General features: G+C 38.4%; 1 protein-coding gene across 5 annotated transcripts in view; it reads right to left on the bottom strand.

Moving 5' to 3' along the window:
* Positions 1-8,755: 8,755 nt before the first annotated feature.
* celf1 (cugbp, Elav-like family member 1) overlaps positions 8,756-27,482 on the bottom strand; it is a 131,858-nt gene continuing 113,131 nt past the window's right edge. For 4 of the 5 annotated variants that reach the window (XM_039754330.1, XM_039754356.1, XM_039754347.1 and 1 more), the window contains exons 11-14: positions 27,282-27,467; positions 25,550-25,693; positions 15,093-15,259; positions 8,756-11,003 (exon numbers count right to left, since the gene is read on the bottom strand). In XM_039754330.1, the coding sequence (XP_039610264.1) occupies positions 15,132-15,259; positions 25,550-25,693; positions 27,282-27,467 (458 nt within the window). In that variant the 3' untranslated portion in view covers positions 8,756-11,003; positions 15,093-15,131. Of the gene's footprint in view, positions 12,469-15,092; positions 15,260-25,549; positions 25,694-27,281; positions 27,468-27,482 lie in introns of all 5 variants that reach the window. The other variant, XM_039754339.1, reaches the window with a different exon arrangement.

Below are 27,482 nucleotides of genomic sequence, written 5' to 3'. Positions count from 1 at the left end.
GTGAGAGCAGAGGGGTATTGCACAAAAGTAGAATTAAGAAAGCCAGGATAACAGAACAGTCGCGGCTTGACCTAGTTTAATCAGTGCATCCTGGCTTAATCCGTTGCACGTTTGCTGAGCCAGGATGAGAACGCGCGGATATGTTAAGCCAGGGTGTATATAGTTTGGATAAATGCGCGTTCATGGTATTCTTAAAAAGATCACGAAATCGATCACAGAATCACCGATGCAAAATGGACAAAACCCGTGCGGCATACTTTTCGCCTAATGAGCAACAGCTTCTTATGGAAACGTATGAAGAAGTGAAACATATAATATGTAAAAAAGGCAATACAGCTGCTGTAATAAAGCAAAGAGAGAATGCCTGGCAAACAATAGCGGACCGATTGAATGCGTAAGTAGTCCAAATAACCAGTGCTCCACTGAAACCCTCATAATTACAATTCAAGGAGTTACTTGTCATTTTCAAAAATAATTGTATACTTTGCCTTAAATGTGTCCAGTGGACATGCATTTAACATGAAGAATAATTGCAAACACTTACCCACTATATGCATCTATTTGATATATTTAGTTTATTTTATGTCTCTAATGTGTTTAATCCTTTTACTCTTATCTATTTGTATGTAGGTTTTGTTTCTAATTAATTTGATGTAATCTATAATCAGATAATTTGCTCTATTTTTATCCATCTAATCTATTTTATCATTTGTATCTTTCTATTCCTCTTAAAGAACAAACATGTCTGGCCAAAAAAGGACTTGGCAGCAAGTCAAGATTAAATACAAGAATATTTTGCAGGCTGGTAAGTGACTTGTTTGCTGAGAACATAGGTGACATGTTTGCTGACATTTTATTATCTGTGCTGATTTTAGCCATAAAAAAGAAAAGTCATATTACTGGTACGGGGTGGCCCTCCAACCCAAGACTTCACCCCAGCAGAGGAGCTGGCCCTGGACTTAAATAAAGGGAAGCCAGTGATTGAAGGGATCCAGGGAGGGACAGCCACTGACTCTGGCCCAGCAAGGGATACTGGCCTCTTCATACAATGTACATTATTGCCATACTACTGCGCATGGAAAATATTAAAATCCATTTATATTTTGTTATGTGGACTGTGTGACTTTGCTTTACCTTGCAGTGGCTGGTAACACTCTTACACTTTTGGATCCCCCAGACTATGATTTGCCGGTGAGTATTCTTTATTAAATCATTGGCTTTGCGTGTTCTGTCAAAAATATCAATACCAGTAATGAATATGGCAGAGGGAAGCCACATCTACAGCAGTGGAGTGCACTTCTGCCGATGATGAGACCGTGTCGTTGGACTCTAGAAGGCTCGAGGTATCATGTCAATTTTGTGGAAATGGACACATTTTTAAGTTTATAATAGATAAGAAGTCAGGAAGTGGTACTAATAGAAAATATCATTTGTTAAAGGATCCTGACATTGGGCAGTCTGATAAGCAGCCTGGTAACATAGTGAGTATTGCCTAAAGTAAATTTACATTATGCAAAAATTGTGCTATGCTAACAAAAGGTGTTCACAGAATTCACAAACTGTCAGACATCTCTACACAACACATCTTAAGAGACAGATCGAGCTTTCAGAAGTCAAGATTGATGTGAACAAAAGAAAGCTGCAGGACATGGACCTTGACATGCAAATTAAACGCAAGACACTGAGGAAACTAGAACTGGAAATCCAGAAACTACAAACAGAAGTAAGTGACTTCAGTTCATACTGTAACCATGACTGTAACCCAATGTATTAATCATCATAATTTGTTCTGTCCACAGCTCCAAGCTGACAAGTGATAACAGCAAAATAATAAAAGAAAAATATTCCAAAACCATTGTGGTCTTCTACAATTTTTTTATGACTGTCAGGTACACTTTATAGTGATCGATCCAGTGAAGTGGAACTAGAATTTGGGAAGATAACCACAGTGTGTGCTACTGATGCCAAATAAAATGCATGTACACATGAAAAGTTATATAGCCTACATTATCCTTTATTAAGGGATGGGCTAAATCAAAACTAAATTAACTGAAATAATTTGCAATGTATTGTTCTCTAACAAGTCTACCATTTCTGTTATCTGGGAATATGGCAGCATTGTCCCAATCAACATCCAAAGCAACTCTGGGAGCCCTTTCTTTCTTAGGCTGGCAATATTGTGCAGCACTGTGCAGGCAACAGTCACGTCGCATGCTCTGTCTGGGAAGACCCTCAGGTGGTGCAGGCACTGAAATCGGGATTTCAGGAGGCCGAAGGTCATTTCAATTCGAGCCCTGGTTTTGGCATGGGCATGGTTGTAAGCTTGCTGTGCTGGGGTTTGGGGGTCTGTAAGGGGAGTCATCAGAAATGTCTCACAGGCATAACCTTTGTCCCCCAGCAGCACACCAGAGAACTCACCTGTGAATACAAAACATAATTCTTACAAGTACTGTACTCTTGCTGTTCAAGGTGCTTAAAAAATGGGGTGGTTTACCTAGAGAGAGTCTCTGGTAAATTCTACTGGCCCGAAAGATTCTGGAGTCGTGGACTGAGCCAGGCCACTTTGCCTCTAAATTTGTGATAAGGCAGTCAGCATCACAGATCATCTGTAACAATATATAGCCTATTAAGGTAATTTAATGCACAGAATAATTATGTAGCTGACAGTAACCATTACTTATTCTTACCTGAACATTGACACTGTGGAAGGATTTCCTGTTCACATAATCTCCCTCATGTGCCCCTGAGGGCGTTGGATACTGAATATGGGTGCAATCCACTGTACCAATTACATTAGGAAAAGCTATAACACAAAACAATGACTGTCATACTGTGACTGTGCTAATGTAACATTTTGTAGTAATCTGTTATTATTCATGTTACCTGCAATCTTGTAGAACTCCTCCTTGATGTGGATGAATCTTCTGTGGCCAGGGAAGGTGATAAATATGTGCACAAGAGATTTCAATGCCAGACTTACTTTTCTTATTGTGCGGCAAATAGTGGCTTTATTGAGGTTTTCTGCATCACCGACAGAATACAGAAACATGCCACTTGCAAAGAATCGCAGTGCTATGCAGACCATCTGTGGGACAGTGAGAGCATGGCTCCGTGCGGTCCTGTGCTGTATGTTTGGACCCAGCAGCCTACACAAATATCTGATGCCATCACTTGAGAATCTGTACCTCTCAGTCAGATATTCGTCTGAAAAGGCCAATGGGTCTGCCCTATCTCGAAGACTCTTTCATGCCTGAATGCTCGTCTGAGTATTAAAACTTCCTCATCAACTACATCATTCAACAAAGGGCAAGCCATTGTGGATAGGAAACACACAAATCTTTAGTCTATATATACTACGTATTGACCTCGTTACGGACTTAATTGAAACCACATTTGCAAATTGAGGAGCCATTTCTTATTATCTCATCAACTGCAATAAAATATAATATATTGATATTTTTTATCATTCAACAATACATTTCTACTGTATACTTGCATATATAGATATACATAGTCTATATTCTATTTCTCATATTGTATAGTATAGTTCTTTTGCACTGTGTTGGCATTCATTGTGGACAGCAAAGTAATAATTGCTCAGGAAAATGTGCTTTCCTCACTGGGTGTTTTAAATCTCTTTAAATCTCGAATAATATATATATTCATCAAACCTCTGACAGTGAAATGAACAGCAGTTTTCAATAATAACTAAAATGACAGTACGCATAAATAGATGAATGACAGTATATCTAGTTTTTTAATGCAGGACCATGAAATGACTAAAACACATTAATATCTAGTAGGATTTAGGGAGGAACTAGCCGATAAATCACTAAGATTAATCTTAGCCTGGTTGTTAGCCTGCTCTGGAGCAGGCTAGCTGCAAAGTGTAAATCTCCATAGTAACTTAATGTAGATTAATTTAGCCTCCCTTCATGCAACCGAGTCAGGGCTAAATTCAGCCCGGATAAGCAGAAAATCCCAGCTTAATTCCTTATCTTGGTTTTGTGCAATACCCCCCAGGTGTTCCTCATAGAGGCGCTAGGCATAAGTCAGGAAACAAGAGAGGTAGGGGTGTCAGTTCATAACACAGCTAACTCCCTCACACAGCCACATGCCCAGTTTTGAGCTTCCAAATAACCTGCCAAGTGTTTAGAATGTAGAAAGAAAATCAACACAGACAAGAGGAGAACACAAACTCCACAGAGTAGTTGCCAGGTTTGAAATCTGAAGCTATAACTTACTACATGAAGCAGTAACAGTACAATCTTTACCACTACGCCACTAAGAAGGAAATTCTTTGATTCATCTTTGGACCAGCATGGCCCAGCACAGGTCCATGTCCCTATCTGAGGCAGCATCAGGTGCAAGGAATGAACCAAACACGGGAGGAGCCTCTTTAATAACATAAAAGGACATGCAGAAATGCCTTAAGGAAATGTGGGCTCCCTGTGGCAATATACCAAGTACATCTTCTCAAAGTAGCAATGATTTCCTCAAGCTTTTAAAACAAATAAAACAACATTTCTGATCTAAAAGGGGAGCAACCAGAAATGGAAAAGTGGTCATGCTGTATGGGAAGCAAAATCTATCCACCTATCCATTTTGCAATTCACACTGGGGAGGCCAGCCGAACTTAAGAGCAGTAAAAACAGGGTGCTAGGTAATCCTACTCGCACATTGAACCAATTATCATAACACACCTTTGCAAACCAACAGTAAAATCTAAATAAGCAGAGAAAAATCAAAAATGGCCAGCATAAATTATATACCATACTCCTAAGTTATTTTATTTTCCTTCTTGAGCAGGAGCCCGGTGAACAATAGGACTTGTCGTGTAGGAAGTTGGTCTTCAAACATTGTTCTAAAAACAATAATTAACAGCAAACTGTGATGGTCCAGACATCCAGCATCAAGGCTTTGGAGGGCTGATGCCTCTTCTAAATTGTTTAAGGGTGAGGTATCAACTCACCTAAGGTGGTAATTCTCAGTCCAATTTACAAAGACAAAACAATTTAAAAATGTGCCCACGTCCAACAAAAAAGGAGGTATTCTACTTTTTATTTTATTAATAAGAGGGTCAGTTACAAAAAATGCATCAAAGTCCCATTCAATTAGCTGTGTCATTTTTTCTAAAATACCAGAAAAGAAGACATCTCAGTGCTTCACATGTTGATGTAAGAAAGCAATGTCGACAAGCCAAACAGCCAGCTCAGATTGCTGTTTAAGTAAAATGACATTCTCACACCCGCTTAATCCAAGTAAGGATCACAGGCCCCTTAATGCACACACTAACAGACAATCAACTAAACTAACCTAACTTGCATGTCACTGGGATGTCAGAGAAATAGACTGGTAGAAATCCACAGGGAGAACACACATACGGCACTCAGATAATAAACAGGTATAGTTTTTGAACTTAAAATGACCACTGCAGAACAATGTCATCAATCGAAACAATGCAAATAACATTTAGCTTATTTTCAACTGACAAGTCAACTTCAAAAATAGACTGACCAAAGATAACTAGTAAGGTAGGAGGATTAACCAGTACTATACAATTTGCTGACATGAATTTTCAAATCTATTAAATATTACTGATTTCTTTAAAATGCACTGCAGACAAAGTAGTTTAGATGCCACAGAGTGTCGGTTAACATGCATTTAATGCAGATATTTTAAAAAATTGCTTGTGGACAACTAATATATCCTGATCTTGCACCTTTGATAAAAATAATTTTGCCAAATATACAGTAAAAAGTTTTCACCTCCTTGGAATTTTTTTTACATTTTACTGTTTTAAAACAATGAATCATAGTGGATTTAATTAGGCATTTTTGACACACTGATCAACAGAATAAGACTCTTTAATGTCAAAGTGAAAACAAATCTCTCCAAAATGGTCATTACATGGAAACTACCTGTCTGTTGTCAATGGGTTTCAATTGATTGCAGTATAAATGAACCTTACCTAGGAAAGCCAACTTGTTGTAGGTCAGTACAGTAGGTTTACCTACATCATGAAGACAAACACTACAAGCAACTTCATGGAAAGGTGACTGAAAGTAGTCAGGGATAGAGACAAGAAGATATCTATGTCACTGAATACCCCTTAGAGTCCAGTTAAAGTGCTCAATAACAAATTGAATCAATACAGGACAGCTGTAAACCGTCTTGGAGCAGGCCATCCAAAAAAATGAGAGATTGTACAAGAAAACAACTAGCTAAGGAGGTTACCAAGTGATCTCTGAGAGCTCTGAAGAAGTGAAAAACTACAGGCAAAAAAAAGAACAGCACACAGGACATTTGGATAGAAGGATGATGGGAAAGTCTGAAGTCAAATGGATGAAGGTTTTAAGGTCTGATGAGACCAAAATTGAGCTTTCTTAGCTATCAGACTAAGCAGCATGTTTAGTGTAAGCCAGACACTGCATGTTATCAAAAATATACTATATCCCCATCAAGAAGCACGGTCATGGCAGCATCATGCTGAGGGGATGCTTCTCTGCAGTAGGTCATGGAAGGCATGTTGAGAACAGAGTTGACAATGAATGCAGTAAAATAGAGGAACACTTAGGAGAAAAACCTTGTGCAGACCGCAAGAAATGCTGCTTGGGAGAACGCTTGTTTTCTGGCAACACAACCACACAAAGCATAAAGCCAAAGCTACACGGGAATTAAGTAGGAAATCCTGACTTCAGTCTAATTAAGAATCTGTGGCTGGACTTGGGGGGAGTTGGGGGGAGTGCTCACTCAAACTCCCCATGCAACCTGACAAGGCTTGAGGAGCCAAGTACAAAAGAACAGGGAACATGCAGTATCCAAAAGTGCAAAGCTGACAAAAACCGATCCACACAGACTCAAGGCTGCCATCCACCTACTAAATACCAGCTTGAAGGGGATAATACTTATGCAATCAATTATTGTGTTTTACATTTGTAACATAGATCTCTTTTCATTTTGACATTAAGAGTCTTGTTCTGTTGATCAGTGTCAAAAAAGTCTAATTAAATCCACTGTGGTAAAGGCATTGTAGTAGATTAAGTTTGTTTTTGCTGGGCTGGACAGATAAATGACAACTAATGTGAAAAAGAGCAAGCAGCATAGAAATAAGTCAGAAGAAAAGAAACAAGCACCTGTAGGAAGCTGCATATGCTAACTTCTGCTCAAATCGTCAGATCAGAATCAGTTCTGGCTTTATCACCTGGCATAAGTAGATTGCCATTAGCTTCACAGCCTTAATATCCAAGCTAATTAATCCAACTGAATGTAAACAAATGATCAGGAATCAAAAGTTGGAGCAAGGGGCATCAACATATGAGCTAAGAGGCGTTTCATCACTGTGAAGTAATTAACCAAAATGGTGACGATTGTGTTTAGATCTCACTGAAAAAATGTACTCTTATGACAAGTTGTCTAAATAATGCATTACGCTTATCTTGCATCACATTGCTCTTTTCTTCTTCAAAAAGTCCTGACTGACACATTAAGATAAGAAGTTTAGAAATGCCCTGTAATGTCATCACCATCTGCAGGAATTTGGGAACCATATTTTGGGGAATATTGGTTTATGGATGGCCTGGTTGTTGGTCTACATAATCATATGATACAGCAGTTCAAGACATTTTAGTTCTTATATGAATTTTAAGGATTTTAATCTAGCAGTTAGAAACTCTTCTCCTGTTGCTGCTTCCATTACACTAAATCTTTCCAGCAACCAATTGACAAAGAAAAGAATGAAATACTCATTTACACTGCCAGCTCCCACCTGTTCAATGAGACAGCAGATTCCCCTGCTTTATCGACTCCTTATTAATCAACTTTACAGTAGGTGAATCCACTGTGATTGGAATGGCTCTTGCCACATCATTTGGTGCTAATTGGTCATTTGATTGAATTCTACGTTTGTAGGAAATACACGCGGCGCAGCCACTAAAGGCAATGAAAAAAAGTTTGCTTTGCTTTTAAGTTAACAGACACAAACTAAAATACAACACAATTTTTCATTGCATTTTAAACCAACATGAAAATTGTGTGCTGTAGAGCAAAAAGAAATCAATCATTTGGTTCATATGTTCTTAATTATGGCACGATAAAACCATGCCAAAATCATATTTATATGGATTGCATTGCAATGTAGTTAACATGTTGGACTGCATTTAAGTTTGGTATGAATATTGCTCCATAGAAATTTCTACAATATTTAAAGACTTTTCCCTGAGTATGATAAACAGTGCATCCCATGGTAAGAAACTGTGACACAAGTCTAACATTTTGACACCCAAACTATCATTTTGCCAAAGGTCATATGCTGAAGCAGTGTGCATGTGTCTCCCCCCACACCACCCTCTCCAAATTATTTTCATTCTTTTTAAGTAGACGTTTTTCTGTGACAAACTAAATTAAGTATATTGAACAGCTATGTGGAAAGAGTAAACATTTGTGAGTTACAGTCATTGTAATAAACATGATTTTTGACTTACCATCACAAGATGGGATTTATTACAGCAATGCCAGTTTAAAAAACAAGAACAAAAAAAAAAAAAACTCACTTTTAAGAGGTCCATAGCGTAGAAAAGTACACCTACGGAGATGAGGGAGACTTCCACACTGCAGGAGTGTGTCATTTGTTGTAGACGCTTCAGAGTGCATCAGCAAAACAATCTCCCCATCTGCTGGACACCTAGGGAAGTATATAAAACCCTCCCTCCAGAGCCACTAAGGAAGAAAATTAAATAGACAGGAGACACAGAGGGATCTTCTCAAACAGTTTAATTGTAAATAACAAGAATTGGCAGCACACGTGGCATACAAAACAAGTGCCTGCTGCGTGTGCAATTAAAACAGCTCAGTACCCCAGTCAAGACAAAAAAGTAAGAAACCCCGTAAACCAAGGCTCGCTTGTTCAAATTTGTAACTACACAAACTGCGCTCAAAAAAAAGCAACTTTTTTTTTTAAAGTTTTTTTTTCTTTTTGTTTAACATCAAAACCACACAAACAACTTTCAAAAATAAAAAAGCTTTCTTTTTTAATAATTAGAAGTAATGAAGACTTCACAGAGTTTTTATTCCAAAAAATTCATAATCTTACTGCAGTACAGACTGTTAAGTTTGGTCATAGTGGCAAATTCTACAAGGTTTTCAGCTCATTTTCAGTTCACATTGTGAAACAGTTTTTATATGTTTTTTCTAGTAGAAAAGGCAAAAAACAAAACGAAACTGTACAAAACCTCATGTTAAATACAATCACTTGGTACCAAAAAAAAAAAAGAAAAAATCCCACAGGTTTCTCTCAGATGAATTCAGGAAAAAAATAAAATAAAAGCAGCTAGGCAGAGGAAAGTGGGAGGCTAAACCCAGGATCAGGAAGTGCCCTATCATTTTCCACAAGTTTTCAAAAGCTACGTGAAGGGTTGGAACTCTAAATGAGAAAATAAAACTGGTTGGCAACACTGTGAGCCGACAAGTAAAAAAGGAGTGGCAGGGTGGTCCGAGCCACCAGGTCGCAGGTGAGGAGTGTTCATAATCTAAATTCTGAGGAGTAGGACTGCCACCAGCAGCATCCACCGTCACAAAGGGGACAGGGCATGGGCCTTCTTTTCTCTAATAACCTATTATGTGGACGAATATACTTACATTTTTTCTTTTCCAAACTCAAGAAAAAAATAAAAGTAAATCCAAAACTAAAAGTAAATTCAATATTATTCGCTTTCAGAAAGAGAGAGAGAGAGGGCAGAAGGTTTCAGGCTAAAAGCCTTTTGGGAAGGCAGTCTCGGCCCATGATGCCCTTTTTAGTGTGGGATGCCTTTTCTGTAGAAGTGACTCTAAACCTTATAGAATTTGTAAACACTGATGCAAAAAGATCCCTTTCACAAAACAAATGAAAGACAGGATTAGGACACAGTCTCCCGCACATTCACACGCACTCACTCAAATGGCCATTAATGGCTCTGAGTGATCTGCCAAATTGACAAGTAAGACTGAACTATTAAACCAAAACTTATTTTTTTATGTTTTTACACCAGAGATAAAGGAGGGTAAAAAAAATAAAAAGAGATACACAAGAATTGGTGATCAACGGCAACATGCACAACATTTGGCACTATTTGATTCTTAAAAAAAAAAACAAAAAAACAAAGAAAATAAAAACAAAAATCACATTTTGCTGAGGATTTCAGTGCAGTTAACAAAAACATGCATGTAAGATAATACAAAACTCAATTTGTGACAATACAATTCTTTCTTATTTTATAAAGAATTTTCACTTCAGAAAACAAAAAAATGCAGATACACAAAAAAGAAATAAAAAAAATATGCCACAAAATGACAGGAAACGCTTTGGAAAGGGGCAACTTAAAATAGCCAATAATGGTGCCACTCATTTAACACAGAACTCCCCAAACACATCATGCCAACCTACCCTAAAGCACAAAAGTACAAAGTCATCCTCAGTCGCAGCAAAATGTGACGGACATTCTAACAAAAAGGTGAGGAACGAGAGAGAGAGAGAGAGAGAGAGAGAGAGAGAGAGAGAGAGAAACACAGAGTAGATTTATCAAACTGCTGGCTGCTTGTACACATAAAACTACACATGATGTGCTAGGAAGACTGCTCAGGTAGGGAGCAACACAAGTGAACCCAGAACGCACACAACTCAAGCCAAAAAAATACTTTTGCAAAAATCTAGTGGTTATTTCAAGTCCTAGAAAAATAGATTCTCTGACGCACTCATAACAATATTCAAATGGCAACTTCAAATTGAGTCAAGTTTTTATCTTTTTTCATCACAGCAGTCTTCCTAGCACAACTGACTGGCAGCACAAACAACAGAAATGAAAAAACAAACAAAAAATTGTATAATTAATAAGCGTCAAAAGGTAACACAAGGTCAAAGGTGAGAGTTTCAAGCATCAGAGAAGCTCAGAGGACAAGGACTGGACGATGAACTTTTGACGCCACATCGACATGCTAGGCACACGATGAACAAACGGGCACGGAGAGATCTAGAATAAAACAAAACAAAAAAGGGAGAACAGGCTAGTTAAAGCAACAACTAAAAAGGAGAGGAGAAAGTAAATCATAAATGACCATCTTTGCATGGGGCAGTCAATCATTCATCTGACACTGGACACCAATGAGACACATGGCAGAGAGAGGCAGCACATGCGATCCGTCACTAAAAGATGAAACTGGAGAACACATCACAGAAAAAAAACACACACACACACACACACATAAATACATACATATGGTCACTCCACCAGCCATGCTGATTTCCTGCACTTTTCTTACATGTCCCCTGAAATGACAATGCTGGAAAGCAGCAGAGCTAGACAAAGACCATGCTTCCTTCTCTCACTGCACCCATTAGCAGGCATAATGGAAGCTTCATATTTGAACAACATGGCTTGAACCCTAACCCTCACCTCAGTGCTGCAGTGGGAGGGACAAAAGGCTGCTATGTCTGCCCAGAACAACATATCCAGACGATGAAGACTTTCTTGTAAAATTGTATTAATTGTGACTGCCTGCCCCTCTCTGTCTCTCTCTCTTCAATAGGATTGTGCCTCAGTGACAAACACTATTATTGGCTTTCCCTCAGTTTTAACCTAGGTCAAACACTCCTAAGGATTCTTTCAATTAGACAGTTCCACATGCTACTGTGGCATATCCTGAGAGCTGAACACACACTGTTATCTGGTCTCAGCTCTAGAGAGAAACAGAGTGAGAAAGCAGATGTGTTAGCAGAAACCCACCACCCAAATGGTCTCTGTTACAGATGAGAGACAGAGAGAGCTATGCAATTACTGTAACTATAAAAACACCGAAATGAATATGTCATTTCAGTAACAACCCCTTCTTCCAGGGGATAATCAGGAACAATGAAAAAAAGAAAAAAAAAAAAAACTAAAAAAAACATAAAAGTAAACTAAAAAGTCAGTCCTTTATATGCAGGAAAATTAAACACATTAAGTCAGACACAATTTCAAGCCCTAGTTTTAATCAGGACTTTCATTAGCCCCTTTCAAAATTGTAAACATAGCACTTTTGGCACACACTTTTACAGAGGCTGATGTTATCCTGGAAGGTCCTTGTACAAATACAAGGGCCTGATGTTAGGCCAGTTCACCTGACCATGCCCAGTTACATGCTTGCTCAGTGATTCTATGTGAACCAAAAGTGTCAAAAACTCACCCTCTGCATTGATATTGAGGAGGCAGCACTAACCCAGTAGTTGGGGAAACTTGGTTCCTAAGGGCAAACATGGCTGAAAGTTTTCACTTAGACTAATTACATAATCAGTATCTAATTCATTGTTTTACTCAGACTCCTGGCTTAACCTTAACTCTAGATATGCACGCTCAAAATGTTTGAAGTTTTCCAAAAACTTTAAAATATGACAATAATCACTCCCCATACTCACTCGACATTCCAAGAAAAGTTCTTGTGGGCAAGTCCATAAAAACTCTTGATGCAATAACCAAAGACAAGCCAAGATAAAAAGTCAAAATATGCTTTGAAGAACACATCGCATTAAAATATAAAACATGAGAAATTATCTTCTGTAAATCTTTGATTTTTAACCTTGCAAGTCTGGTTCCCATAGAGGACAAATATCATCCACAGAGGTGCAGATTAATTCAGTCCAAGACATTCAGTGTGAATAAGTAATTCTTAGTATATAAAAAGAAAAATAAACAGAAATGTGTTTATCTGAAATTACTTGGACTGATGATACTTTAGTGTCAATAAGTTGCCCTTTGATCTGCTGAATTACTGCATTTATGTTTGTATTATAATGTATTTTGAAGAAATAAACCCAGAATCAATGTGTTTAAATGTTCAGTAACTAATGTGTGATTATGTTGATAACCCCGTAGAGCTCAGAATGAAACACGAATAATGAAAATAGTTTCATTTTTAAATTAACCACTGCAAGATATAAAGGAGAACTTTCAGTAAGACAAATTATAACTGCATTCAAAAGAACTGACAGTGTAAGTTGTGATATTTCAAATTCATCTAGCTTAGACCTGTCACGTACTTGTGAATGCATGTAGGACTGCACTCATTCCAATGTTAGCATTTACCATACTATAAAACAGACATTTGAAGAAAAGAAAAAAAAAAAAGTAGATAGATACATTTGAGTGTCAATGCAGATATTTCATGAAGCCAGGAGCTGAAGTTAAAAAAACAGGCTGCATCCCAGTGTGATCCCAGTAAAACACTGTGCAGGTGCCAACAAAAGGATAAAGTATATTCTCATTTAGGGAACTTTACCCTTATCAGACATGACTAGAGCTATGTAGCATCACAATGTAGAAAACTAAATATGTGCTGGCATAATTTAAAAAATGAATTTATTAAAAAAATAATTATAATGCAATAAGAAATCAACTATACAAATTTATGAAAATAATTTTTACCTGCAATAGGTTCAGTTATCCCTAGATTAGTTAATGAGACACAACTGTAACTTATAAATTAAAACAATGATACCCCTTTCACAATAGTACAACAGAGAGTAACGATTCTGGAATGACCCATACAGAGGCCAAGACTTTGAGATGAGCCACCCCATAAAATAATTGTTTCCTGCATGCTGTGTAATTTAGGAAACTAGGATGCAGCCTTAGATTAGCTACTGATCATGTTTTGTCATTATGTGCAGCTAATTGTGGCCCCATAAGATCAAGCTTGCCCTAAAAGTATAAAATCAAGCGTTTTGCATTCTATGCCCTGGTCATAGTACAAGAACAGCAGGTAGTGCTGCAGAGCTTTGAGGAGTGACTGGTAGCGCAGAATACTTTTGGTGCTTCCAAGATCCCCTCAGAGCTCTTTACAGTGTGCACAGACACATTCAGCAAAAAGGGTTACTTCAGTCAGTAGTTTAAACCACACATATCAGTATATATTAAACCATCGTCACATATTATCTTTCTACAAAATACTGTTTTTTATATTTTTTCTCTCCAGAGAAATAATTTAGGCAATAAATAGACTCCAGCAATCGGGAGTAGTATAAAACCTCTATAAAAATAGAAAAGGCATTATAGGTTTTGCAATATACATCATCTGGACAGCTTTTGCTTAGCATCTGTATAAAAATTTTAATTTTAATGACATTGGAAGCCACTTTTACCTCACTAATTGTATAAATACATAGTGCTTTTAAGGTTAGTAACAGAAAATGTACATGTGGAAACCTCTTAGGGAAGCCAGCCAATTGAAGAACCATTCGACATTGTGAGACTGTTCAGCCTTTTTATTCTGGTGCTCGGTGATATCTATCCGAGAGGTAGTATATGGACTGGTGCAAAGTTAGGAGGTTGTGAAGTACCTCATAACTGCAGCTCCCAGGCTGAAGCATGAGAGACCGCATATTAGAGTTGCATCATAAAGAAGGGATCTAACCATCATTTATACAAGAGCCTGAGTCAGAACCTTCTTATTTAAAAATATTACCACATTCTCTAAATATAGGGGGTAATGACAAAGAAGAGTTTCCTGAGTATTACTTCACTGCCCAGTCACCTTTTCTTATAATGCAAAAATGACCATACTGTATGTGAGATTGTTTTTTTAATCTAAGTCTGGCTTGTAACACTTATTAACCAGTACAGACAAGATATCAGAATTCCTTGTTGTGAAGAGGATGATTCCTATATGGCCAAAAAAGTTTTGCCATTTAGTCAAACACTAACCACTCAGAGACAGGACAAATCTCTTCCAAGCCAAGCACTCATGTCCACTATTAGCTGTGAGGTAAGTGTTTAACTGTTCTCAGCATGCCCTGCTGCAAGTGAGGAAACTCGGCTTTCCAAACAAACAGGATTTGTCTACTGGCTTCTTGGTTATGTGGCACTGCTGCTCCTAACTTTTTGATATGGCACCTTAACTCATAAATACAAGTTTGTAAATTAAAAAAAAAAAAAAAAAAAATTAAAGAAAAAAAAAAAAAAAAAACACTACAACAAGGAAAAAAATACCCATAATTTTCAGCAACACATGTTGGCTTATACAGAAGATATAATATTCACCCTGGCTGAAAGAATTCCAGTATGACCCAGCTTTTCCTTCCAACTTACCAGAGAACATTTCTAACCAAGTCCATTTGAAAGGAAAGCTCAGTATGGTTTGCTGTCATTTTTGGATCTTTTCAGTTGAACTTTCAAGCGTTTCATGCCAATCTGGAAACCGTTCATCGACTGAATCGCAGCCTGGGATGAGACAGGATTGTCATAACTTACAAAACCTACGATATTAAAGAAAAGAAAAAGATCAGATGCTTTAAGGGTAGGCTATGTCCCGGCTATACAACAGCTCTTTCTGTGTTCCATCACCATTGCAGTTATTTTTTTTTTATTTTACTCTTTCCTGTCCATAGTTTACACCCTTGAACTATTTAATTTTACCACAGTAAATCATAATGAGCTTGCACATGAGAATGTAGAATGTCAGTGCATGATCTGCACGATCAATGCACCCCTTGTGTTGTTGTAGGCTACCACAGTGCAAGGCTTAGCAACTTCAATAATTCCTCAGGCATGAATACTGACAGTCACCACATTATGAAAAGTGCTTATGGGGCTAACATCTTGCTCGTCCTTGGGCTTGACTGCAATTATTTTGCCATTTTGTGATGAAGCAACTGTTGCACTACACTGAATCTTCATCTGACCGAATTAACCAGGTATATCACGGAGGTTCAGTCGTACAGTTCCATATCACACATCAGTTTCACTTTCTGTGTCAGTGCCTGATGTGATTCAAGCAATGGTTTCATTTCAGTTTGTTCTACAATTGCCTTGGCTTTTCATTTGCCATTGTGTTTTTAGTTGGAGACTCTGCCCCACCAATAAATATTGACGAGTTAGCATAAAGAGGCAAAAAAAAAAAAAAAAATAATAGAAATACAGTGGAACCCCGGTTCACGAGCAGCTCGGTATACAAGTAATTCAGTTTACGAGCCACGATCCGAGCAATATTTCTGCCCGGTTTACGAGGCATGCCCGTTTTACGAGCTCAGCTCCGATACGTCACCGCTAGTTTCCGCTTCGCCTTTCTTACCTGGAAACCTCTACCCCTTCTACCCAGAGCCATATCATACATATTGGGCATCAACCATGTCTTCAAAGAAGGTAGGAAGTGGAAAGGACAGCAGCAAGAAGAAAAGGATGCTGTCAGTCGAGTTGAAGCAGGAAATTACAGAAAAGCATGAGAGAGGTGTGCGTGTGATGGAACTCGCCAAAATTTACGACCGCAGTATGTCCACGATATGCACAATACTAAAGCAAAAGGAGACCATAAAGAGTGTAAAAGTAGCAAAAGGCATGACCGTAATTACACAGCAAAGGTCGGCTATCCACGAAGAAATGGAAAACCTGCTGTTATTGTGGATAAAAGAGAAAGAGTTGGCAGGAGATACGCTTACTGAAACAGTCATAAGCGAGAAAGCTCGCATCATTTACAATGACCTGAAGCAGAAAGAACCATCCACATCTACGGATGTAGTAGAACCAGAATTCAAGGCTAGTCATGGATGGTTCGACAGATTTAAGAAGCGATCAGGCATTCACTCTGTCGTAAGACAGAGCAAGTGCAGACCAGAAGGCAGCTGGCGAGTTCATCACATGTTTCGCGCAGCTCATCGAGGCAGAATGTTACATCCCCCAGCAAGTTTTTAATTGCGACGAGGGCGTACATCACAGCAGAGAAGAAGATGCCAGGACATAAGCCGATGAAGGACCACCTCACCCTTGCATTGTGTGCAAATGCTAGCGGTGACTTTAAAGTGAAGCCACTGCTAGTCTATCATTCAGAGAATCCTCGAGCCTTTAAGACTCACAGGATTCTTAAAGAAAAACTGCACGTGATGTGGCGCGCCAATCCAAAGGCATGGGTTACGCGGCAGTTCTTCATCGACTGGGTAAATCTCTGCTTTGGACCTGCGGTGAAGAAGTATCTTCAAGAAAACAAACTGCTTCTGCAAGCATTACTCATCCTCGACAATGCTCCAGCCCACCCGCCCGGTCTCCCAAGACAACATCCGGGAAGAATATCAATTCTTAAAAGTCCTCTACCTCCCACCCAACACAACTTCAATCCTGCAACCGATGGATCAGCAGGTCATTTCCAATTTCAAAAAGCTCTACACGAAGCATCTGTTCAAACGATGCTTCGATGTGACAGAAAATACGGAGCTAACACTCCAAGAGTTCTGGAAAGAACATTTTAACATCGTGCAATGCCTAAGCATGATTGACGTGGCGTGGAAAGAAGTGACCAGAAAAACACTGAATTCTGCATGGAAGAAGTTATGGCCTGATGCGGTTGCAGCGAGGGACTTTGAAGGATTTGGTCTTGATACTGAGACCGAGATCGAGACCAACATGCCCGACGTAGATCCAGTGCATGAAATCATGTCCCTCGGCAAGTCGATGGGTCTGCAGGTTGACGAGGGTGATATCAACGAGCTTGTCGAGGAACATGAGGAGGAACTCTCAACACAGGAGTTGCTTGAGCTGCAGGACATGCAACGTACGGAGGCTCTGCAAGAGATCAGCGGTAGTGAGGAGGAGGTCGAGACAGAGGAAATTTCGACAAGTGAAATTAAAGAAGCGCTGGGAATGTGGGAGAAGGTTACAAGTTTCATTGAAAAGAAACATCCAGAAAAAGTGGCAACTAGTCGTTCTGCAGCAAATTTTGATGACACCTGCTTGGCTCACTTCCATAAGCTTTTAAAAAGCAGGCAAAAGCAAACATCGTTACATAGGTATCTTTATACTAAAACTGAAACTGCTATAAGTGAAGGTGCCGAAAGTGCAGCCAAAACGGCAAAAACAGATGATTAGCGTAAAAAAAATCATACGTATGTAATGTTAAATTTTAGGCTAAGTTTAAAGTTAAGAAAGTTTATTTTTTTACAATTCATGTACGTACGTACAGTTAAGAAAGTGCAATTTTATTTTTTTTTGATGTGAAGGTGCCGAAAATGCAGCCAGTCCTCTAGTCCTCCCTCCCTCCTTCCTCAGCCGCTCTCCGTTAACTGCAATCGTCTGCCGCCTCCCTCCCTCCTCAGCCACTCTCCGTTAACTGCAATCGTCTGCCGCCAAAGTAAGGTTACATTTTCTTAAGTTGTTTTATCTTTTATCTAACTATATTTACTAATAAAGTATTTTGATGTTTGTTTCTTATTTAAAAACATGTTTTTTTCCATTATTTATGATATTTTGGGGACTTTTTGGGAGGACTGGAAAGGATTAATCTTATTTCCATTATTTTAAATGGGGGAAATTCGCTCGGGTTACGAGCAGATCGGGTTACGAGCTCGGTTCTGGAACGGATTAAACTTGTAACCCGGGGTTCCACTGTACTGTATTTATGATTTTTGCAGCATGATGTTATTTCATCCACTAGATGGCAGCAGAAAACTGTCCACAACATTACTGAGGATTAAATATCTAAAGTGGAACATTACATGTCACCCCAAACGTGACTCGTGGTTAACTGTACCAGCATGGAATTCCGACCCCAAGTAACGACTGGGGTTATGACCAAGTGGGTTAAGCAGGTTTGAGAATATTGTTGCTATTATTATTTATAACTAATCTAAAAGCATTTCAGAATGAAACCTTCTTGGTTTTGAATTCTTCTTGTGGGTGAGAAAGTGCTACATAAAATATGAAAAGGTCTTTAAGAATAACTATAATTTTGTACATTTAGAAGTGCAAAAGTAGTAAGGCAGATGGACAATTATTATTTTTGCTTTTGATTTGATAACTTACCTACATGACTATGTAAAAAATTGTCTAAGATCCAATTACAAAATCTTTCATATTTATCAGAAATACCAAATGCTAAATAAGTTCACTTAAATATTTTAATTTGGCTGTTAGTTGCCACTAAAATCAGAAAGAAAATATTTCTACTTTGCCACAAACACATATATTTTTATTTTGCTTTGAATTTAATTTCAATTTTAATATTGCTCATAACACAATCCTCCCCCACTTAATTTTCTTCCCTTTATGTTTAATTTTTGCTAATGGTTTTACATGCATTAATCATTTGCCATCACTTCACTGTTTGTTGAACTCAATATACTGGAAGGACTACAAAAAAAAATAAATGGACAAAATAAAGAGTAAACTTGCAAATGAAGAAGAACTACTCAAAATGCCCAATGAGTTGGCCTCATTATGAAGGAATTATGACTTTACTGGAACAAAGGAGAAGCAACTATCTGGTTATTTACAGTGTAAAGTATGCCCTATTGTTTTGAAGAACAAGAACTTGCAAGCCTTCTCTTCAGTGACCGGAGGGCCATGGTTGCAGCTGCTCGATTTCAACAGCATGTTGTAGAAGTCAAAAGCATATGTTCACATCACAGTACTTCTTTGCACCTGTTAAGCCTGTAACAGCTCCTGTCAAATCAAACATTTCTGACAACAGTGTAGACTTTTGCTGTCAGAATATTGCACCTTTTGCCACAGGAGCAGGAAAAGGATTTATTGCTCTAGCACAGAAACGTATAAACTTGGGAGCTAGCCATGGTCGGGTTCAAGCTGAAAGTGTGCTACCAGATCCTACTACCACCTCTTATAAATGTAAGGAGATTATAACTACGAAAAGACAGAATGCTGAGTGTGAGAAATATCACAGATCATGCCTGATATTAATTTTTGACTGACCACAGACGTGGACTAACGATTACTGTGAGGTTAGTTACCTGACAACTACCTGCCACTATGTCACACCAGAGTACAAACCACAGTTACCTGACAACTACCTGCCACTATGTCACACCAGAGTACAAACCACAGTAATGTTCCCCCTCAAAGAAACAAAAACAGTTGACAACATACAGAGAGAGTTACATTGACAGTTCATGCATGAGCACAGATTTGATGCTGTTGTTATAACCAAAGTCGTTATGATAAATGATTAAGGACCAAATATTTCTGCACTCACACCTTATTGTCAGCTGGACTGTCAGGATCATATATACAACACGGTTCTCAATCATGCACTAGATGTTAACAAGCTTTCAGATGTTGTCCCAGGAATTGCAGAAACATTGTTGGCAGCGAAGGCCTCATTGGAATATGTGAAGCAAACAGGTCTAGCAGGTCAGCTGACAAAAACATGTCAGATACCAAGTTTAGTACAGTTTTTCCCAACTTGCAGTCAATCAGGGATGTGCACATTAACCTTTGACAAAAGCTTGAAAACCATGGGGAACCCTAAAGAATTGATGACATAGCCTCAGATGTCCTAGATATCCTTTTGGAATTTTTTTGTCCATTTAGGCACAGCTCAGAGGAAACTGGAAGGCAACCAATACCTTATGCTTAATCTGGTTATATTGGGGATGAAACACTTAAAACACTACTACCAACCTATGGGTACAGACAGCCCAAGCAATAATCTGCGAAAGACATCAAGAATGGATAAACAAAATAGTAAAGATCAAACCAGTGCACAAACTTGCTATAATCTTATAGCCATGCCAGGTATGCATGTTTCTGAATAGTGAGAGGGAAAATATTCACCAAGAGGCCATGCATCTAATAGCCTGCTTCACATCAGGTGACGAAACACACAGTGAACCTGCAGCCAAGAGAAAAATGACTGTAGTGACTGTATTGAGGAATAGGTGAACATACCTATGAATGAAAACAATTATGAAGTTAAGGACTACACAAAGCATAATCACTCCATAGAAGATGAGAAGGATGTGTCGGGTTGATAGAAAAGCAATAAGGCATCTTTCTCTCTGCTTGCGAGACTTGCCCACAGTGTGTTAATCATTTCCACAAGTAGAAGCAGCAAGCAGGAAGTTTAACGCAGAAGGCAAAATGACTGACCAGAACAGAACGGCACCTGAAACCATCAATGGTGCATACACTGTTTTTAATGCTACCACACTAGAGGTCTGCACTGACCTGAAAGTAAATCCTAAACCAGTGCCCATAAGAGCAGGCCCAATACCCCATATTCTCAAAGCACCCACCACAGTTCACCCCAATGGACACAGCTGTATTCCTTTTCCACATCTGCAATACACATGTACGCTGGTTGGGTATATTCCCATTAACCATCCTGAATTCTCAAGATGGTAAACAGCTGATCTAGCATTCTGCAAGCAGGATAAAAACTGAATTATTTGTCCTGAATCTGAAGTTTGACCACCAGACAGACACTCCTTTGTAGCTTCCTAGCTTAATGTGATTGTCCAAAAGTTGGAGCATATTCCTTCTTAAAAATGGGGACCTCCAATCCTGTTTGCCAATCCCAAGGCACTGTCCCAAGCTTCCTCGCAAGACTGAGAAGGCATGTCAATCAAGACAGCCCAATAACATCAAGAGCCTCCAGGAATTCCGGGCAAAAATCATCCACACCCAGAGCCTCGGCAGAGTTTTTTAATATAAACTATAGTACCTCAGCTTCAGTGATGGGTAAGCGACTCACCCAATCCAGTGACTGCTTCCTCTAGGAAAGGTGTGTCAGTGGGATCTAGGAGGTCTTTGAAGTGTTACTTTCACCACCCGGCAATATACCCAGGAGGAGTTATTAGAACGCCATTCTTGCTATATTCAGAATAGGCAAAGCACTGCTTTTCCCCCTTGAGTCGCCTAATGGTTTGTCAGAACCACTTCAAGGCCAAATGAAAGTTACAGTCATATGAAAAAGTTTGGGAACCCCTCTTAATTCTTTGGATTTTTGTTTATCATTGGCTGAGTTTTCAAAGTAGCAACTTTTAATATACGACATGCCTTATGGAAACAGTAGTATTTCAGCAGTGACCTTAAGTTTTTTGGATTAACAGAAAATATGCAATATGCATCACAACAAAATTACACATGTGCATAAATTTGGGAACCCCAACAGAGCTATTACATCAGTACTTACTTGAGCCTCCTTTTGTAAATATAATAACCTCTAGATGCCTCCTATAGCCTTTGATGAGCGTCTGGATTCTGGATGGAGGTATTTTTGATCATTCTTCTAAACAAAATCTCTCCAGTTCAGTTAAATTTGATGGCTGCCAAGCACGGACAGCCTGCTTCAAATCATCCCATAGATGTTCGATGACATTCAAGTTAGGGGACTGTGACAGCCATTCCAGAAGATTGTACTCCTCCATCTGCATGAATGCCTTTGTAGATTTCGAACTGTGTTTTGGGTCATTGCCTTGTTGGAATATCCAACCCCCGCGTAACTTCAACTTTGTAACTGATGCTTGAACATGATCCTGAAGAATTTGTTAATATTGGGTTGAATTCATCCGACCCTCGACTTTAACAAGGGCCCCAGTCCCTGAATTAGCCACACAGCCCCACAGCATGATGGAACCTCCACCAAATTTGACAGTAGGTAGCAGGTATTTTTCTTGGAATCCGGTGTTCTTCTTCAACCATGCAAGGCGCTTTCTGTTTTGACCAAATAACTTAATTTTTGTCTCATTAGTCCAAAGCGCTTTGTTCCAAAATGAATCTGGTTGTCTAAATGAGCATTTGCATACAACAAGCGACTCTGTTTGTGGCGTGGGCGCAGTAAGGGCTTCTTTCTCATCACCTTGCCATACAGATGTTCTTTGTGCAACTTGCACTGAATTATAAAACGATGTACAGATACACCATCTGCAGCAAGATCTTCTTGCAGGTGTTTGGAGGTGATCTGTGGGTTGCCTATAACCATTCTCACAATCCTGCTCATATGCCGCTCCTATATTTTTCTCGGACTGCCAGACCTGGGTTTAACAGCAACTGTGCCTGTGGCCTTCCATTTCCTGATCACATTCCTTACAGTTGAAACTGACAGTTTAAACCTCTGAGATAGCTTTTTGTAGCCTTCTCCTAAACCATGATACTGAACAATATTTGTTTTCAGATCTTTTGAGAGTTGCTTTGAGGATCCCATGCTGTCACTCTTCAGGAGAGTCAAAGGGAAGCACAACTTGCAACTGACCACCTTAAATACCTTTTCTCATGATTGGACACACCTGTCTTAACTTAGCTTAACAAGCTAATCCAACAAATTTGGTCTTGTAAGTAATCAGTATTGAGCAGTTACATGCATTCAAATCAGCAAAATTATAAGGGGACCCACATTTTTGCACAGCCAGTTTTTCACATTTGATTTAATTTCATACAACTAAATACTGCTTCACTAAAAATCTTTTGAAAACACCCCAGTACTCAGATGTTCATAGGAAAAGAAAGACATACCACTGTTATCTTTTTTTGTTGAAAGTAATTTATTATGTAGGTTGAGACAGGTTCCCAAACTTTTTCATATGACTGTATTTTCAATGGCCTCACAGAACTCCTCTCACCCCTGTGATTTTGCTGCCACAATTGTCAACAATTCGTTCTGCTTTGCCTGTCATGTACCTGTCAGCTGTCTCAAATGCTCCATAAGCTAGCCAAGCTCAGAAGGCCTAGTTCTTCTGCCTGATGGATCCCTTTCCCATTGTCATCCACTACTGGACTCAGGAACTGATTCTGTGACAGGCACCAACAACTTACAGTCACAGCTCTGCTCAGCTGCCTAAGCATTGGGGGCACAGAACATAGCCCATTCAAGTCCCCAGCCCTACTCGAAAAGAGAAATTCATCCAAAGGTGTGAGATGAAAATCTCCTGGACTGGGGCCAATGGTAAACATTCCCTGCACATCGTCACTATACTTTTGTGCCTGTCAAGTCCGTCTGGCATCTGCCTCCTCCATCTGATCCAACTCACTACCAGATACTGATTTGTTGACAGTTCTGCCCCTCTCTTCATCCAAGCGTCCAAGGCATATGGTTGTAGGTCTGTTGACATGACTATGAAATTGACGTACCAGTCAGTCACACTGAAGAGACAGTGGAGTCAAAAGGCAAAGTTCTTGATTTACTGGTTGATCTATGTTCCTACCCTCACCTATGGCCACAAGCTTTGTGTACTGACTAAAAGAACTAGATTATGGATACAAGTGCTGGAAATTAGCTTCCTTCAAAGGTTGTCTGGGTTCAGCCTTTAGCGGTAGGGTAAACAGCATATATACATCTGGGAGGAGCTCAAAAAAGAGCTTCTACTCCTCTGCATCGAAAGGAGCCAGCTGAAGTGGTTAGGGCATCAGATTAGGACATCTGCCTTCAGAGGTATTTTAAAGCATGTCTATCTGGAAGGAAACCACAGGGGAGACCAAGGAAATGGGGAGATTACAGATCTCCCACTTCTGTACCTCAATGGTGGAGTTAGAGGAAGAGGAGGAAGCAGCGGTGGAAAAAAGAGACGTCTGGACATTTCTGCTTAGGCAGCTGCCAAGATAAGACAGTAGAAAATGGATGGACTGAACAAAGTAAAACTTCAATCAGTGAATCACCAAATAAATGACACATTTTTGGATAACATCACTACAGTTAATAGATCACTGTGAATCTGAAGGTCATGTATGATATGAAGACTAAAGAGCAGTCCAAAGAATGTAAAGATAAAATTATACACAGGGATAAATTAAGAAAATAACATAAAACTATATGAGAGAGCTTAGATATCACAGTTGGCAAAGTTTATTTTCAATCATCAGAAAGAAGAGGCTATATCAAACCACACAGAAATGATTGTCCCTCAAAACCTTCTGTGCAGAACAGACAAACAAAGAGGGGTCAATAATTGTTTTAAAGAAGATACAGACTACAGTAACCATGCATCAGGTTTCTGAATTACACTGGTGTTTAAGGGAGGGGGACGCAAAAGAGGCCATTACTCAAAAAAAAAAACATTTAAAAACATGCCTGGGGTATGCCAAAAAGCATCAGTGTGACCTAATTACATTATGGGAAAAATCATACAAAAGTAAAGCACTTAATGTAAAACATTACATTTTATAATAAGTAACCATGTAACATATTTAGGTTAATTTTTTGCTAAGTATTGAGTAATGTAACTAAGTTACCTTTAAAAGTAACATTCCCAACGCTGCCTGGAAGAGGCTCAAAGACAAAAGACGAACATTCTACAATTGCCAGTCAAAGCCCTGATATTAATCCAGTTGGGAATCTGTGGCACTATCTGTATAACAAGAACAACATGGAGTATATGTCTGCCTGGAAAACTGTGCCAAAACTACTGCTTAACAGTGCAAGGCTGGTACAAACTTACCCCAAAGGAGCTAAAGCTGGTATTACAGCAAAAGGTATCTCTACCAAATATTTAGGTATGGGATTGGATACACAGAAACAAATATTCTGTTTGCATGACATAAAACAATGTCATACTAAAAACAACATATAAATGTTGAGTTTCAGTGCTTCATATTTAAAATATAACTAGCAAAACGTTAACTGAATAAAGCCTCTAGTAATATTAGAGAATAGGTCAAGGGACTGAATACTTCTGCAAGGCACTATATTTTACTTGGTCACTGTGAAATCATAATTGTTTCTGGCTCTAAATTTAGTTAAATGTCAGATTCTAACTAATTATGTAAATTCAAATAAAAACAGGTTTATTAAGAAAGCTTTCAAGCAATTTCAACCTTCTCCACTGACCTACCAAAACACTTGCTGAGGTTAGTCTGTTTGTCAATGAAGACCTTGGCAGAGATGACATTTCCAAAAGGCATGAACATCTGCAGAAGATCCTGATCCCCAAACTCCTGTGGTAGGTGGTATATAAAAAGGTTTGCACCCTCTGGACCTTCAGGAATAGAACACATATACAAAATTAAAAAAGTAAGAAGCAAAAAAAAAGTAATAGTAATGTTACAAACAACATTATTTAGGAAGAGGTAAGGGAATGTGTGAAAGTTTTATTTTACTAAAATTTTAAAATAATGCAATCACAAAAAAACAGATTCTGCTAGCTTTCCAAATTATTGTTGGGGGTACATACACAGTACCTTGCATTTGGCATGGATTAGATATACTCATAGATGAATTACAAAAGGAAGCCGATATAGAAGATATGAAAATATATATATTTAAGCTATAACACATTATACTGTGTAAAAAAGGTTTTGATATCTAAGTGTTAGTTAAACAATACAACGGTAAAGCTAAACATTTAAATAAAGATACTGTTTGGTAGACAACTACTAGTAGAACTTAGCTTTCACTTGCCAATGCACTGTTTAGTGTTATAAAAGTGTACTTATTTAAAAATAAAACATTAAACATGGTTTAACTATTTCCAATGCAACATTCTACACTTAATTTCTGCCTATAAAAGAAAATGTGGTCTTCCTGCTTTTGTGCTCTAGTTCCATGGAAAGGAAGTATTCCTTGAGAGTCCCTTAATAACAGTCTGCTAATTCAAGTATTATAGAAGAAGCTAATATACATATTACCAAAAAAGGTGAAATGATTCTGCTTGATAAAATTGACCTTCTGCTAATACTCCGAAATTCTGGTTCACTACTTAGAATCAAACTACACCCTAAAATACCAGATCATTTAAATTGTGCTTATTGAACAGACATTAAACATAATGTATATAAATGCAAGTACAGTTAACGCTAAGAAAAATTAGAATTCATTTTTGCTTATAAGCGAATTTGGTTCAGGATTTTTATATATGTTTTTTCAAATGATAAATATGCAAATTGCTGTTCACATGTAAACCTTTTCATGTCATTTTAAAAAATAAACATAAAAAGTAGTTCATACATACATAGCTTATAAATGAGTTTCAATAAATTACAAGACAAATATCTGTTTTGTTTTTATAGCTGCGGTTATCAAATAATTTACTGTATGCTATAGGATCTTTTAAAAATGGCCTGATATGGGGAAAAGGACTACCTACAATTATCTCAAGCGTGGCAGCCACGTGATGAAGTACAGTTCACGTCTTCTTTGATTGTTTTGCTATTTATGAAAAGACTAACGAAAAGTCCATTATTCAGTCTTTAAACTTTTTTCTTTCTTATTTCCATCTATCTCAGACTCTTAAAATCAGTATTGAGCTGTCAAACCATTTTCCTTAAAAGCAAAGTCAGTATGACTAAGGTAAATTTATATACGTATTTTGTCATTTTGAAAAAAAAAAGATTATGCAATTATGTACACAATACCTTGCAAGATTCTAGTGAATACAATGTATCCTGATGCTGTTAAAGTAGAACAATACAGTGACACATACTAACATTTTGACATGAGAAAAATATACAATGTAAAAGTGTTATTAACAATGGATGGGCTGCATTAAGGAAAAATCATGTTGCAGCCTAACTGACTGGTTGCTGCCAATACTCATTAAATATCCAAGTAACAGAACTAATCCTTGCCTTCTTTCTGGCTGCCAGCAGCTCCCAGGCTTTGTTGTGTAAGTAGGCTCTGATTGTAGAGCGATGGTAAGGCAGCAGCTGCATACTGCTGGATGCCTGAATAGGCCTGACTCAGGGCTTCCATTGTACTTCCCGTCCCATTCGACAGGCCCCCCCCACCTAGCCCTCCATTTAGAGCCGCCATCCCTTAAGAGAAGAAAA

This window comes from Polypterus senegalus, chromosome 1 (genome assembly GCF_016835505.1).
Source record: "Polypterus senegalus isolate Bchr_013 chromosome 1, ASM1683550v1, whole genome shotgun sequence".
NCBI classification, from domain to species: domain Eukaryota; kingdom Metazoa; phylum Chordata; class Cladistia; order Polypteriformes; family Polypteridae; genus Polypterus; species Polypterus senegalus.
This window is presented reverse-complemented; position numbering and strand designations above follow the sequence as displayed.